We start from the raw sequence: 16,009 nt of genomic DNA, 5'->3' as shown, positions 1-16,009 counted from the left end.
TGAAGAAGGACAAGGAGGAAGAGTTGTTATTACTGCGACTTATGGGCCTTGAGTGCCCCCAACCCAGGTTTGGTTCTGGACTGTCAGCTCGGTTTCCTTTCTCCATCCAGACTGCCACACATACCCCACCTGAACCCTGAGAAACTGGTATGAATCCTTCCTGATATGGGGATTGGTGGCCCACAAATGGAGCTGAGCTGCAGACCTTCTTCCCAGGCAATTTACAGAGTCACCTGTGGAACAAGATTTTCCTTCTTCATTTGCTGATTCATTTAACTGACGTGAACCTAGATGGTGCTCACAGATCTGTAATGGCCTCATTAATACCTTGGCTCTTTCTGCTTTACATCATGCTGCTGAGAAATGTGGGTTACAAGTGACAAAGCCCCCTCTCGGCCTGGCTTAAATGAAAAGGCGTAGTTTTTGCCCCATCGGAATGAAAGCCCAGGGAGGAAACTGGAGTCAGGCAGGCTGGGTCCAGGTGTTCCAAGGGTGTCAACAGGACTGGGTCTGTCCACTGCCCAGCTCTGCTCTCCTTCATACTGTCTGCTTCTCAGGCTGACTCTCCCCAAGTGGTGGTGAAGGTGGCCCACAGCAGTCCCAGGCTTACCTCCTAGCACTTAGTTACATCTGCAGAAAAAAGTGTATCTCTCTCCCAGTCGATGAGGAAAAGTCCCAGGATTTCCTCTGATTGGCTTAGCTTGAGTCACATGCTTACAATGAGCCAATCATTGAGTGGAGGGTGGGTCTTACTGTCACTAACCAGGTCTGGTCACTTGTCCATTCTTGAGCCAGGGGTTGGGGTCAGCCTTGCCTGACCACATGGTTGACAGTAGGGTAAGGATGGTTTCCCAAAAGGAAGGGAAACCATTATCAGAAAAATGATGCTGGGCAGGCAGACCCCAGGGAGATAACCAAGAGCCCTACCCTCTGGGGGTACTCTTGAGAAACACATTCATAGCATGATCTCGGACATTCTTGCAACCCCTTCCCCAGCTCCACTGACTTCTGTCAGCTGCAGGATGACACCCTCGTCTCTAGCTAAATGTGTTGTCTTCCCACAGCACCCATCTCCAAGAAGATGGATATGAATGAAGACTCCATGGGCAGACTGCCTGGGTTTAAATCCTGGCCTCCCCTCCTTTACAGCTGAGAGACCGCAGAAGTTTTTTAACAGCTCTGTGCCTCAGTTTCCTCATCTCTAAAACAGGGACAGTAACAGCACCTGCCTCATAGCCTTGCTAGTGGAAACCCTCAATAAATGTAGCTGCGATAATTACGATCTTGCCTTTCGGAGGGTCTTAATTCTAGTGCCCCAGTCCCGAAGCCATGTTTGCCATCCTCCCCAGCAGACCTTGGGGCCTTCACGTAAATCAGACACCCGATGCCGGCTTCTATTCCAGAGCTGTAAATGGGAACATGTACTTATGTAGATATGCTTATATGGAGCACTTACTATGTGCTAGGCACTGTGCTAAGCAATTTACATAGATGACCCCATTCTCTTCCAACACAAAAGCTATAAAGTATGAACTGTTATTAGCCCATGTGGTTCAAAAAGGTAAAGTAACTTTCCGAACCCGAATGTTTGCCATCCTCCCCAGCAGACCTTGGGGCCTTCACGTAAATCAGACACCCGATGCCGGCTTTTATTCCAGAGCTGTAAATGGGAACATGTTCTTATGTAGATATGCTTATATGGAGCACTTACTATGTGCTAGGCACTGTGCTAAGCAATTTACATAGATGACCCCATTCTCTTCCAAACAAAAGCTATAAAGTATGAACTGTTATTAGCCCATGTGGTTCAAAAAGGTAAAGTAACTTTCCGAACCCGAATTCATGTAGGTCAACTCATACAGCGCAAGTGGCCGGCTCCTTCCAGTCCCCATATTAATTTCTTTGTTTCCAACATGCCCTGCCAAGGTGTCCATTTCAGTGATGTCAAGCATAGAAATACCAGCATCTGCACAGACCCAGCAGGACAGAGGCTCCTGGTGACTGCCTCTTCCTGGCATCCAGATACACAGACACTATTTACACATGTGGTTGCAGGAGGGAAGGGACAGAGGTGAATTCCACTCTTTGTCCCTGGTAGGCCCAGCACAGGACCCTGCACATAGTAAGTGCTCATTAAAGGTCAGTTAAATGAAAGGATAAGATGAAAGAAACGAATAAAGAAGGAATGGGGTGGTTGTCCCCCTGCATTTCCTCCTCAAGTGAGGGCCCGCATCCAGCCCCATACTCTGCTGCCGCCATGTGGCCATTAGTAAGATGGCAGTCAGGGTGAGTAGCCTCTAATTTTTGTGAAAAATTTCACACTTACAGAAGAATACAGAGAATAGTACTGTTAATAGTACCATTATGCCTATCATTTAGATTTAACAATTATATTTTCCAAGTTTTCTTTACCATTTTTGAATTTCAAATAAATCACCGACATCATGACATTTCCCCCGGATGACATTAGCTTATGTCTCTAAAAATGACATTTTTCTACATGATGGTCCCATTATCACACTGAATACAATTAATGATAATTTATCAATATAATATAATACCTAATCCATATTCAAATTCCTTTATTATTCCAAAAATGTCTTTTAGAAGTTGGTTCAATTCAGGGTCCAAACAAGGAAATAACAGGTGTTACATCTCTGAAGTCCCCTTTTTCTAGGACAGCGTCTGCTGTCCATGACTCACTGAGCTCTGGCTCGTTCTCTGGCAGAATGACCCGCAGCCTGCATTTGTCTGATTGCTTCCTTGGGTTGTCAGTTCACTGGCTGCTGCTGACTTCCCCTGTATGTCTTCTCAACTGGGGGTTGGATCTAAGCCTTTGATCAGATTCAGTCTCACCATTTTTGGCAAGAACACTTCCTAGGCAACGTGTCCTTCTTCTTACATCACATCCGGGAGGCGCGCGCTGTTTGGTGGCCACTGTTAGAAACGATAAGCTTGAATGATAGGTTCAGGTGGGTTCATCACATTCCTCCCTCGAAAAGCTGCATTTTCCTTGTGAGCAACAAGTGGACTGTAACCTAATCATTTGGAACCTGACAAATATTTGGCTCCCCATCAACCAGCACTTAATGGCTTTATTACCCATTGGTGATCATTGCTGGAAACAATATTTTATAAGGTTCAAATCTCAAATGATATTGGAAAAATTTTTTTATTAGGAGCTGCAAAATGATTTTCTAATTGTATCTTTTCTCCTATATTTATTAGCTAGAATTCTCATCAACAAGGGCTAGTAGTTGCCTATAGTACAACTCATTCTGGAAAGGAAGAGTAAATGCTTAACCCTTTCCTCTTCTTCATCCACTTTTAGAGTGAGAAACTGACAGGACTACCTCCAATGGCAGCAGATGAGGGCTTTCCTTTCCTCTGCTGAGACTCATTATCAATTTCTGGATTTAAAAATATTCAGTGCATTTCAATCAGTTGCAACTAATGTTCTCTTTGATGCCTAAGTCAGTAGAAGCAACTTCAAGCTGGCTCTCACATCCACTAGTCTCCAACACCTTCCTTATTTGGGACACAATAAGATGCTCCAGGCTCATCTAGCACCTGCCCAGCCCCAGACCTTAAGCCAGCTATCTCTCCAAGGAGCTCTGCTTCCTTTCAGTAGGGACAGCACTGAGAGACCCCGAGCTGCACGTGGTAAGTGGTAGAGCTGAGATTTGGACCCAGGCAGTCTGAATTCAGAGCTAGCGCACTTAATCTCTATACCCTCTGGTTAATAATGTTTATTAGTGATAATAGTGATCATGATAACAATTACTCCTACTGCCATAGGCAGCCATTCATTGTGTGGCAGATGCTCTGCTAGGTGCTTTCCAGCATTTTCAAAGACCTAATCCTTATGACAGCCCTCTGAGGTAGGCATTTGTATTAGTCCGTTTCTGTTGCTTATAACAAAATAATTGGAACTGGGTATTTTATAAAGAAAATGAATTTTATTGCTTACAGTCTCTGAGGCTGGGAAGTCCAAAGTCCAAGGAACACATCTGGTGAAGGGCTTCCTTGGTGGTGGTTTCAGCGACAGAGGGTATCCCATTGCGAGATGGCAGAAGCAGAGAGAGACTCTCACATGCTCTCCTTTTAACGCCCTCAGACCCATGCCCATGACCACCATTATTAATCTGTTCACTAAGGTATGGTTTTCAGAATCTAATCACCTCTTCAAGGCCCCACCTTTCAGTTACCATAATAGGATTTCCCACTCTCTTATCAGTCACAGTGAGGATCAAGCTTCTAATACATAAAACTGGGGGGGGGGCACAGTTCGATCCATATCTGCATTATAATCCCAATGTTACAGAAAAAGAAAATAAGGCTCAGAGATGTGAGTGTCTTATCCAAGACCAGATGATAAGTGGCAAAGCATGGATTCAGATTTAGGTCTGTGGGACTCTAAGCCATGTTCCCTGAGTCACTGTACACTATTCCGGTTGGTGAGAATTCTGTCTCCTTTCAATGGTTCTTTGCTCTGCTCCCTGAGCCCCAAGCACTCCCTGTGTCCCAGGGCTCCGGGTTCAGGCACCTCTTCGGTGTCTGTCCAGGTCACTCACCCGGGGAGCATTCGCTGGGTTTCTACTATATTCATGGCTGTGCTAGGGCATGGAGGAGCTGGGATGAGAAGGGCTGGGTTGCATCTGTGGAAGGCACCCGTGGTTTAGTGGAGGAGAGTGATTACGCATGGCGTGCTTGTGCTATGAGAGGTGCAACCTGCTTCAGCACCCGAGAGGAGCATTCAGCTCTCCCAGGGGGCTCTGGGAAACTAAACAGCCTTTAAGAACCAAAGAACTTGTGTTGCCCAGACATGACAGATGGTGGGGGACATTTTCTGGCACAGAAAATCCAGGTAGGGGAGCTGCCTCCCTGTAAAGGAGGAACAGCTAGGAGCCTACGGAGACAACAGCAGTTGCAGGGTCCTGCCTCGACACCCATAAAGCCCAGCACCAGATTGGAAGCAGCGCAAAGATCAGCATCGGGGGCAAAGAGAGCAGGAGAGGACTGCTGGGAGTCAGCTGTCAGGGAGAACAGGGACCAAAGGACTGGGGCTCCCAAGCCACTCTCCAGGCAACTGGAAGACTCCTGCGGAGGACCACTGTGGATTTTGCTCACTGTATCAGTTAGCCATTGCTTTGGAACAAACCACCCCCAAGTGTAGTGGTTAAGATGATAAATATTTATTATTTACCTTGGCCTGTGGGTATGTTGAGCAGTTTTCTGGGCAGAGCTGGCTGAGCTCTGTGGTAAGCGGGTGGCTTGGCTGGAACTGTATGGTCTAGGATGGCCTCACTCATGTGTCTTTTAGGTGACTTGACGTCAGCTGGGGTGACAGGGATGATTTGGCCACGTGTCTCTGATCATCCAGGAGGATGGCTAGGGCTTGCTCACATGGTGGTGGTTAGAAGGTTTCTAAGAGCAGCAAGGGAGAGGGAAAGCCTCAGGGCACAAGTATTTTTCAGGCCTCTGATTACATCACCTTTGTTGATGTCAAAGCAAGTCCATGATCAAGCCCAGCTTCAATGAGTGGAGAAATAGGCCCACCTGTTGACGGACAGAGTCACATCATGCAGAGGTGTGCATACAGAAGGGGAAAAATTTGTAACCATTTCTGCAATCTGCACACTTACAGGCATCCATTCCTTGTTTTCTGTATACAGCACTGCAGTGTTCATTTGGGTCATCCATCCCTGCCCCTAAACTCATATCTAGACAATCTGAGGCACAGTGGTTGGTTCAAGGATGGGCAAATGTGACCCAATTCCGGCCAATGAGATTCAGCCCTGGCACTTTTGCTGGTGACTATTGGGAACAAGGCACTTTGTTTCTGCTGAAGTAACTGCTGGTAGCATACAGGCCTGGAGCTTCTGGAGGCCACGTTTGCCACCACATGGGGAGTGCTTGCCTGGGTGTTAAGCCAACACTGAGAAAATCAGATAAAAGGCATTAAGAAAGGGAGATTGAGAGGGCAGAAGAGACATCAAGCTGGTGACACCTGGATCAAGCCACACCTGAATACCTACTCTTTCACTTTTCAGTTACATGAGCTACACATTCTCTTTCTGCATAGGCAATTGTGAGTTAACTTTACCTGTATCCAACAGCTCACTCACTTAAAAGCTCTTCCCATCTATAGACCTTGACTTGGACTGGGCATTCTTTGTCTAGTTTATTGCTTGTCACACTGCCTGGGCATACGGCAGGTACTCAGTAAACACGTGAAAAGATCAATAGGATGGGTTGGGACCCCTCCTTAGAAGAGGCTGTGGTGACAGGCAGGTAGCTGGCTTCAGGGAGAAGCTCCCAGAGGTAGTGGTCTAACAGGCAGGTGGAGCAGGTGACGGGCAGTCTGTAAGTGTAAACTAGGCCTAGTGGCCCTAGGGCTGGGGCTCCAAGGTAGGAGAAGAGAATAAGGCAGGGTCCAGGTCTGGGGGGAATGATGATAGGGGCCTGGTCCTAGGGACAAAGTCGGGCCGGGCTCCTAGAACTAGGGTCCCCTGTTAGCATGGGGCCCATAGCACTCTCACCTCCTCGTGACTGCCCCACCCTGGCCCAGGCCCTCATCACCTACTCTTTCCCCACTAAAACCCTTTCTTCACCCAACAGCTAGAGTGGCCTTTGAAAACGTAAGTCAGATCATGCCACGCCCCTGGGGGCCCATAGCACTCTCACCTCCTCGTGACTGCCCCACCCTGGCCCAGGCCCTCATCACCTTCTACTCTTTCCCCACTAAAACCCTTTCTTCACCCAACAGCTAGAGTGGCCTTTGAAAACGTAAGTCAGATCATGCCACGCCCCTGCCTGAAACCCTCCAAGGGTTTCCTCTGTGCTTATAGCAACGTAACAATCGTGACAGCTGTGACAACATCAGGCCTGTCCACTCCAGGCCTGCTCAAGGGCAGCTCTGTCCTTTCTCCTCCGCGTCTCCGCTGTTCCCTCACTACTGGATCTAGAGCCCACACCACTCAGGCCTGTTGCTGACAGTTGTGGAAATGAGGGGTGACCTCCTGTTGTGAGATCTCGTGGTCTGCTCTCAGTCTTCATCCGACTTGACCCATCAGTGGCATCCGTCACAGTCCGTCACTCCACCCTCTTTAACACCTTCTTCACCTGGCTCTGAACACCTTTCTCTCCTGAATTCCTGTGTACTTCGCTGGCTGTCTCCTCTGTTGGCTCCTTGACCTCTAAACACTGGCCAGTGTTTCCCACTTTTCACCTGCAGTCATCCTTTTGATGATCTCACTCATGTCCTGCTCTTAATACCATCCATGTCCTGATGACTCAAATTACTTGTCCAGCTTGAACGTCTCCCCTCAACTCCACGCTCTGTATATCTACCTTTCTACTCACAAGCTCCACTTGGATGTCTAAGAGGCATCTCAAATTAGCATATCTACAACTGAGTTCCTAGTCCCCACTCAATCCTGCTCCCCCACCAGCCTTTGTTACCAGCCTTCACTTACGGCAACTCCGTAGTTCCACCAAAGACCTGGAGTTGCCTTTGACTCCTCTTATTCTCCTGGTCCACATGTAATCCGACAGCATTCCTGTTTTCTCTACCTCAGGGTTATCTTCAGAATCTGACCACTTTTAGGCACCTGCACCCCTACCACCCTGGATCAGGCCAAGGTCATCTTTCACCACATTACTGGGGCTTGAGCAGGAACATGATAGTGATGCTTACAGTCTCAGAATGGGAAGAGACCTTCCAGGTCCTCTAGGCCAGTGGTTGTGACACTGCCCTCAGCTGGACCCCAGCTATTCATGGAAGTGCCCCTGGGGCTATGGTGGGGACAAGCGGGAAGCTGAGTGGGTGGGATTTGGGCGACCTTTCTCATCAGCAGCCTCAATCAGAACTGCTTGGCTTTTATCTGTTTTACATGTTTGGTTTCTGCACTACATCTGTTTGAATAACAGGTTCTGCTGCTTTTTGAATTTGAAAACTGCTCATTGCAATTGAACTCCCCACCATGAGGCACCGCATTCTTTTCTTGACCATTGCTTTCAGAGAGTTCTTTCCTCCATGCCCCGGAATGTCTCTCCCTATAGCAGTTATCCTTGGGTTGTGGCTGAAGGCCACCTAGTCTCCAGGCTGTCCTTCTTTCCTCGTGTGGCCTGCCCACTGGTACCAGAATGATCTTCCTCTAACACAGCCCACTGTGCAAGGCCCAGGTGAACCACTGGGACTGAGAAGGCAAGTACAGTGGGCTCAGTAGCACCTGTGTGTATTCAGTGCAGGAGACTGGGCTTTGTGGTAAGAGGCTGCAGAGTGAAGAGAGTCACGGGACCGTTTTCTTTGTAGACCACCCTGAGGAGTCACTTGTAACTTAGCATAGGGACCTCCTTTAGGTCACCTGTCACTTTAGCATAGGGAGTCACCTATGAGCCTGTGGTCATGGGGCCAGAGGGGAGAAGGCAGTTGGGAGCATATGACTAGTGTAGACGAATCGGGTGGCTGCCTCAATGGACCAGGAATGGGGGAGATTGAGGCCCTCTGCAGAATTCTCTGGAGACACTTGATGAGAGGTGCCATTAGGAGAGGCAGGCTCCTGGGGCTGACAGCTTGTGACCCAGGACATCACTGCAACTGCGGGTCCACATCCACATCCTATGTCAGGCTGGCAGCTGAAGGGGTGGGTGGAGCCCAGAAGGCCAGAGGGGCTTAGGAAACATTGGCCATTCACTGGTTTGAACTAGAGACCAGAAACTAAGTCATTTTCTAGGCCATGAGGTAGGGACAAGAGCAGAGCCCAAATCTGCTACAAATAACTAGTTGCTTCATGCTTTAGGACACATGACCTTTTTTGAGCCCCACAACTACCTTCTGAAACAAAAAGGGTCGTCCATAAGAGAAGAGAAGCTGACACTAAGAAAGGCTGTGTGAGGAGCCCAAGTCACACATGTGAAGAGTGGCTGAGGTGAGGCTGGATTCAGGCTGACGTGGCTCCACAGCAGGGCCTCAGCCAGTGACCCTGCTCCCTTGCTCGCTCAGCACAGGAAGTAGATGTCAGTGACAGGAGGGACACCAGTAGCCCCGCTCCATTGCACACTCAACAGTAGGGGCAGATGTGTGTGCAGGAGGGACAGAGACTCAAGTGGTCAAACCTGGTAACCACGGGACTCTTATCAGCGGCAGCGTGCTCAAGCTCATATGGTAACTGATGTGGAATTGCACATCTCAGTGAGCAGCGTTCACACCCGCTAGCTTCCACGAGTCTCACGAGGACCTCAAGTAAATATCACCTGCATGTTATGAGTGAGAAAGTGGATGCTTGGGGTGGCGAAGGCCACACAATTAGTGAGGGGAGATGAAGCACCAGACCCAGGGCTTCTAAATGTCAGTCCAGGGCTGCTTGTTTCATGGGACAATCATCATCACTTGTCATTGACAAGGAAAGCTGAACAAAATCAGGGACGAACGTGCTGAGCTGGGGACGAAGACGATTGTGTTGATATCCGTATTAGAAGTGGTATATGTAGGGGAAATTGTTTTGAGTGTCATTAATGAGGGAGAAATAGTTTCTATTCACACTATTTTGCTTTAGGGATCACCTCAATTGCTGTTTAATTAAAAGACATCTAATTCAGTGCTGCTTGATGTATTTGTGGAGAAGGACCACTTTAAAAAATTTCCAAACTGTTGCAGACCACTACAGTGCAAGTGCTGTGGATTGATTGAATTGTGTCTCCCAAGGTTCATATATTCTAAGCTTAAATCCCCACTGTAACTCTTAAGTGTGGGAAATCCTATCATGGTAATTGAAAGGTGGGGCCTTGAAGAGGTGATTAGACTGTAGGGCCATGCTTCAAGTCACCCCTTAGATGTTTGTGGTTTTAGGTCTTTTTGGTTGGCATAGGGGTGAGGGAGGTTCTCCTTGGCCATTCACACCACGCAGCACCAGCCTCCGTCTCCGTCCCTGCCTCTCAGTCTCCTGCTCTGTCCCTCTCTGCTCACATTAGTTCATTTCCTGTGTTGCTCAGATAACTTACGACACCCCTGCCCTCAGCAGCTTAAGCAAGATGTTACACACGCACATACACACGACAGTGCTTCCTCTAAGATGAACTCTGGAGGCCAAGATGACCATGTGGGTACTTCAAAAAGTTCATGGAAAGATTTGTATTGTCTTTTAATTCTATTTTTCCACGAACTATTTTTATTTTTATTTTTTTGGCAGCTGGCCAGCATGGGGATCCCAACCTCCACAAACTTTCTGAACTACCCTCGTATACCTAAGGGCATTCCTTCTTACTTTTCAGGAAGGACGAGGTAAGTCAGGGCTGGGAGTGAAAGCTTCTTGTGTGGCTCAGCCCTGTGCCCTGCACTTCTTGCCCATCCAGCCCAGTATCCCAGGCCAGGAGGGCAGATACAGGACAGAGGCAGGTGTCCCACTCAGGAATATGCCCTGTATCTCAGCAGGTGACGGGAGAGCCCAGGTGGGTGAACCCGGCCTGGGAGCGTGATGCCTAGGGAGGGAAGAATGCCCACCTGGATTAGGCTGTCCTTCTGGTCTTTATTCTTCAGCACCATGGTGCTCTGCCACTGCAGGTACTTCTCCTGGTGGGCATGGATCTCCAAGGTGAAAGTGGATTTCCGATTTTGGAAGTCTTCAAGACCGGGGGTGGGCAGAGATATTAAGGCCAACAGTGTTTCGTCTGTGAGTTCTCTCAAGTCTTTGATCACGGCAGAGGAAGGCAGCAGCTCTCACTGTCACCTCCCTGAGGTCAGTGCTGTTTTGGCAGATGTCGTAGATCCTGGAACAAAGAGCGGATACCTCACTCAGCCTCACCTGCCTTGCAAGACAGGTATCACCACCCCTATTCTACAGCAGGAAATGAAAACTCTGAGAGGCTGATTGGCTGGTCCCAGGTGCATTTCTCTCTCTCCTGCCTGCTCCTTCTCTTTCATTAGTACATTCAACAAGCACTGGCTGGGGCCCCTGCAGGCCAGACCTGTTGCTGTCTCTAAAAATACCAAGATACGGTTTGCACCTCGTGCCCCATACCATACCAGATGGCAGTAAACTGTCCTCCTGATGAACGTCTGCGAGCTGTCCAAGGTTAGCCTCTCCTGCCCTCCAGAGAGAGCCACCACTCTCCCTGTCCCGGGCGCTAGGCTGAGCACAGCCTGGCCGTGGGTCCCAAGGCACCCGGCTGCAGTTGACTTTGTGTCCCTCTCTGCTTCCGACTGTGGCCTCCTGAGAGGGGGACTGGCGCTGCACCTCGGCCACCCTTCGAGAGCCAGCACTGGTCAGTGGCTTTTCCCTAAAGGAATGAGCAGCGGAGGCCCCGTGGCCCTGGAGGCCTCCCCGGTTACACAGCCGCCCCCGCTCGGGCTGTTCTAGAAGGTTCCGCGAGGACAGCAGACTGGGCAGAGGCGCACGTTTGAGCGCACTTCATAAACAGTCGGTCCTCCCGTCCGCGCTCTGTTTCGGACACGCTCCTGGGACAGCGCGGGAACAGCGAGCCCGGCCGCCCAGCGCTGGGACGCCGCGGCCACCCGCTCCGCGCTGCGCACGCACAGCCCCGGGGGCCGCCGGAGGGGTCGGGGGCGCGGGACGGCGGCGGCGCGCGAGCCTCGGCGTGCCTGTGGCTCTGCAGGGTCTTTGGACACCTGGCGGTTGTGCTCTGTGCCACAGAGCTTTCGTTTTTTTTCTTCATTGACTTTTTGTTTATTTAAAAACAAACAAAAGGAATGCAAGGATAATAAATGCCGTCTGGTAGTCGAAATCTTTCAAAACCTGGGGACTTGAAAGGGATTTGGCAGTGAAAACAGTGAAACCGGCCTGGGCTGGTTCGTGTCTCACCGCACCCCTTCCCGCCCTCACCCAACCCCTGTCTCCTTCCCGCCCCAACCCCTGGCCACCCTCCACCATCCCCTGCCCTGGCAACACCCGGCTGGGCAGGGTTCCTAAACACGGCCGCTGTGCCTGTGGCCTGTTTTGCCGGGTCGTCCCTGCGCCTCCTCGAGCCTGGCGACGTCCACCCGAACCCTTGTTACCCCCGTGCAGGGATCTGTGTGTCTGGTCACCCGCAGGTCCTCTTGTGAAGCATCTGCTCCCGAGTTTCGTACACATTTCCATGCGGGTGTTTTTATTGTTTTCTTATTGATTCACAAGACTTTTCATATATTCAGGATGCTTTTTGTCATTTTCACACATTGCAAATCATTTTTTTCTGTTTGTGCCTTGTCTTTTCACAATTTTATGGTGTCTTTTTTTTTTTTTTTTTTTTTTTTTTTTTCGTGTCCGGCAACGGATCGCAACCCTCAGTGTCGCGCCGGTACCGTACCGGACCGGGATCGGCAACGGGATCGCAACCCTCTGTGTTGCTCCCACACCTCGGTGTTGCTCCCACACCTCGCTCAGCCAGTGAGCGGGAACCGGTCTGTATGTGGGATCCGAACCCTCGGCGGGAGCGCCACCGCGCTACCAAGCGGCGCACTGTAGCAGTGCGCCACCGGGCAGGCCCCTTTATGGTGTCTTTTGATGAACAGAAGTTATTAAGTTTAACATAGCCAAAGGTATCATTCTTTTCTTTATGCTTTGTATTTGTCTTGTTCAAGAATTCTCCCTCTAGTCTGAGGTCATTAAAATATGTTCTCCAATAATATTATCTAAAAAAGCATCATATAATTTTGCTTTTAAAAAAGATATTTCTGTCGAAATCTGAGTAAGATCAGATCACTGTAGTTAGTTGTACTGTGTCAGTCAATGAAGCACTGTAACTATGTGTGTCACCACTGATGCCACCACTGGGAGCTGGGTAATGGGAACATGGAACCTCTCTGTACTATTTTTTGCAACTTATTGTGAATGTAAAATTATTCCAAAGTTAAAAGTTAAGAAATAGGATTTTAGTCTACCTGGAATTGTTTTTTCATGAATTTTGTGAACCAGCAAGTCAGGAAACCTTCAGCGAAGAAGGAAGCGTGGAACTGCCTCTGCTGTGGGCTGACTGATCATGTCCCCAGAGTTCACATATTACAAGCTTAATGGCCACTGTGACTTTTGAGGGTGGGAAATCCTATTATGGTAACTGAAAGGTGAGACCTTGAAGAAGTGATTGGATTGTAGGACTGTGCAGTAGTGGATGGATTAATAATGGTGGGCAGGGCATGGGTTTGGGGGTTTTAAAAGGAGAGCATGATGAGAGTCTCTGTCTCTCTGCTCCGCCATCCGTTTTCTGCCACGAGAGACCCCTGCATTGCTGTAAAGCCACCACCAAAGAAGACCCTCACCAGATGTGTTCCCTGGACTTTGGGCTTCCCAGTCTCTGAAACTGTAAGCAATAAATTTTGTTTTCTTATAAATTACCCAGCTTATTTTGTTATAAGCAACAGAAATGGACTAAGACATCCTCAGACTGACAAAAGACATCTACAAAACCCTACACCTAACGTCATATGTAATGGGGAAAGACTGGATGCTTTCTGCCAAAGATCAGAAAGAAGGCAAGAATGTCGGCTGTCGCCACTCTTACATAAAATAGTACTGCAAGTCCTAGCCAGCACAACAAGGAAACAAGAGCATACAGATCAGAAAGGATGAAATTTAATTATCCTTATTTGCAGATGAAATGATGGTCTAGTTAGAAAATCCCATGGAATTTACCAAAACCAAAACAAACAAAAACTCTTTGAACCAATAAGTGAGTTTAGCAAGGCTGCCCAATATACGGTCAACATACAAAAATCAATTATATTTCCATATACTAGCAATGCATGTTTGGAAACTGAAATTTAAAATACAATACCATTTACAATCACTCAAAAAAAAAAAAAAAAAAACTACTTAGACATAAATCTACCAAAGCAGGTACAGGATTTGTATGCTAAAAACTACAACATGCTGATGAAAGAAAGTCAAGACCTAAATAAGTGGAGACATGCCACATTCACGGATGGGAAGACTCAACGTAGCAATGATGTCAGTTCTTCACAAAATGAAACATAGGTTTAGCACAATTCCTATCAAGATTCCAGCAAGGTTTTTGTGGATATAGACAGATTATTGTAAAATTCATATGAAAAGACAAAAGAACTAGAATAACTAAAACAATTTTCAAAAAGCATAAAGTGGAGGCATCACTGGGTTAGCTACTGTGATCAAGACCATGCGGTTCTGGTGAGGGGACACATGTACAGATCAGTGGAGCAAAGTAGAGAGCCCAGAAATAGATACGCACAATTATGATCAACTGATTTTTGACAAAGGTACAAAAGCAATGTATAATATAGTACTGTAAGTCCTAGTCAGCACAACAAGGAAATAAAGGCATACAGATTAGAAAGAAATATAATCATCCCTATTTGCAGATCACTTGACAGTCTATGTAGAAAATACCAAGGAATATACCCCCCCCACACACACACACAGTGGAAGGATAGTATTTTCAACAAATTGTGCTACAGCAATTGGATATCCATGGGCAAAAAAACCCATCAACATAAACTTCACACACTATGCCAAAGTCAACTGACTCTAAGTGGATCATAGATTTAAATGTAAACCATAAAATTATAACACTTTTAAGAAACATAGGAGAAAATACTCAGGACCCCAGGCTTTGTAAAAATCTTTTAAACTTGACACCGAAGACATCATCTATAAAAGAAGAAAAATCAATAAATAAAACTGCATCAGAATTTTAAACTTTGTCTTTGGAAAAGAACTTTTTAAGAGTCTGAAAAGACAAGCTACAGACTGGGAGAAAAAAACTGCAAACTACGTATCTGACAAAGGACTCACATCTAGAATATATTTTTAAAAACCCAAAATTCAACAGTAAAAGCCACCAAATAATCCAATTAGAAACTGAGTAAAGGACATGAAAGACATTTTGCCAAAGAGGATATACGGATGGCAAATAAACACATGAAAAAATGTTCATCACCAACTGTTAGATCATTAAGACTACAATGAGATATCACTACACACCTATTAGAATAGCTAAAATTAAAAATACTGGCAATACCAGAAGCTGGCAAAGATGCAAAGAAACTGGATCTCTCATACATTGCTAGTGGAAATGTAAAATGTTATAGCCACTCTGGAAAATCGCTTGATGGTTTCTCTAAAAACTAAAGGTATTGTCTGGCCAGTTAGCTCAGTTGGTTAGAGTGTGGTGTTATAATACCAAGGTCAAGGGTTTGGATCCCTGTACCGGCTAGCCACCAATAAAAAGAAACAAGAACTAAAGGTATTAGTTTTCTTTTGCTGTAGAACAACTTACCACACACAGCTTAAAACAATATAGTAGCTTACAGTTTGGTGGGCCAAACATCAAAAGTTCAGCGCACCGTGACTGGCATAGTTCAGGGCATCATGTGGCTGAAATCAAGCAAGGCCACTGAGTTCTGCTCTGAATGCTCTGGGGACAAATCCACTTCCAGGGTCCATCTCATTGCTGGCAGAATTCAGTGCTTTGCAGTTTTAAGACTGAGGTCCCTGTTTCCCTGCTGAGGGTCAGCCAAGGCTGCTCTCAGCTCCTCCCGGCCGCCGGTCTTCCCTGACACGTGTCCCCACTCATCTTCCAGCCAGCAAGGACACACTGAATCTTCCCTATGCTTTGGACCTCTGACTTCCCCTGTCTCTGGTCTAGACCAACAGAGAAAACTGCTTTCACAGGGCTCATCTGATTCAGTCAGGCCCACCTTCCTAGCTTAAGATCCATTGATTTGGGACCTTAATGAACTCTGGAAAATCCCTTCCTGGCAGCACTTGTGTTTGAGTAACTGTGAGAAGGAGGGTGTCCACTAGGGGCTGGGAATTCTGGAATTCTGCCTACACACTAAACATATACTTACCATACAATCCAGCAATCACACACTCCTGGGCATACATCCCAGGGAAATGGAAACTTGTGTCTACACGAAAGCCTATGAATTTCATATTTTTATACTTTAAATGTGTTCTATACTTTAAAAATTAGTTTCTTTTTTTTTTTTTCCTTTTTTTGTCTTTTTTCGTGACCGGCAACGGATCGCAACCCT

General features: G+C 47.3%; 1 protein-coding gene across 1 annotated transcript in view; it reads right to left on the bottom strand.

Moving 5' to 3' along the window:
- The window catches only part of LOC103606480 (uncharacterized protein FLJ43738), a gene marked incomplete at its 3' end in the record, with an annotated part of 33,733 nt that overhangs the window by 1,310 nt on the left and 16,414 nt on the right, over window positions 1-16,009 (bottom strand). Inside the window, 4 exon segments of the mRNA XM_008591070.1 lie at window positions 10,505-10,718; window positions 10,720-10,838; window positions 11,166-11,356; window positions 11,455-11,610. Coding sequence (XP_008589292.1) covers window positions 10,505-10,718; window positions 10,720-10,838; window positions 11,166-11,356; window positions 11,455-11,610 — 680 coding nt within the window.

This window comes from Galeopterus variegatus, unplaced genomic scaffold (assembly GCF_000696425.1).
Source record: "Galeopterus variegatus unplaced genomic scaffold, G_variegatus-3.0.2 Scaffold6606, whole genome shotgun sequence".
Lineage (NCBI taxonomy): Eukaryota > Metazoa > Chordata > Mammalia > Dermoptera > Cynocephalidae > Galeopterus > Galeopterus variegatus.
The sequence above is the reverse complement of the archived record's forward strand: the minus strand, read 5'-3'. Positions and strand labels throughout refer to the sequence as shown.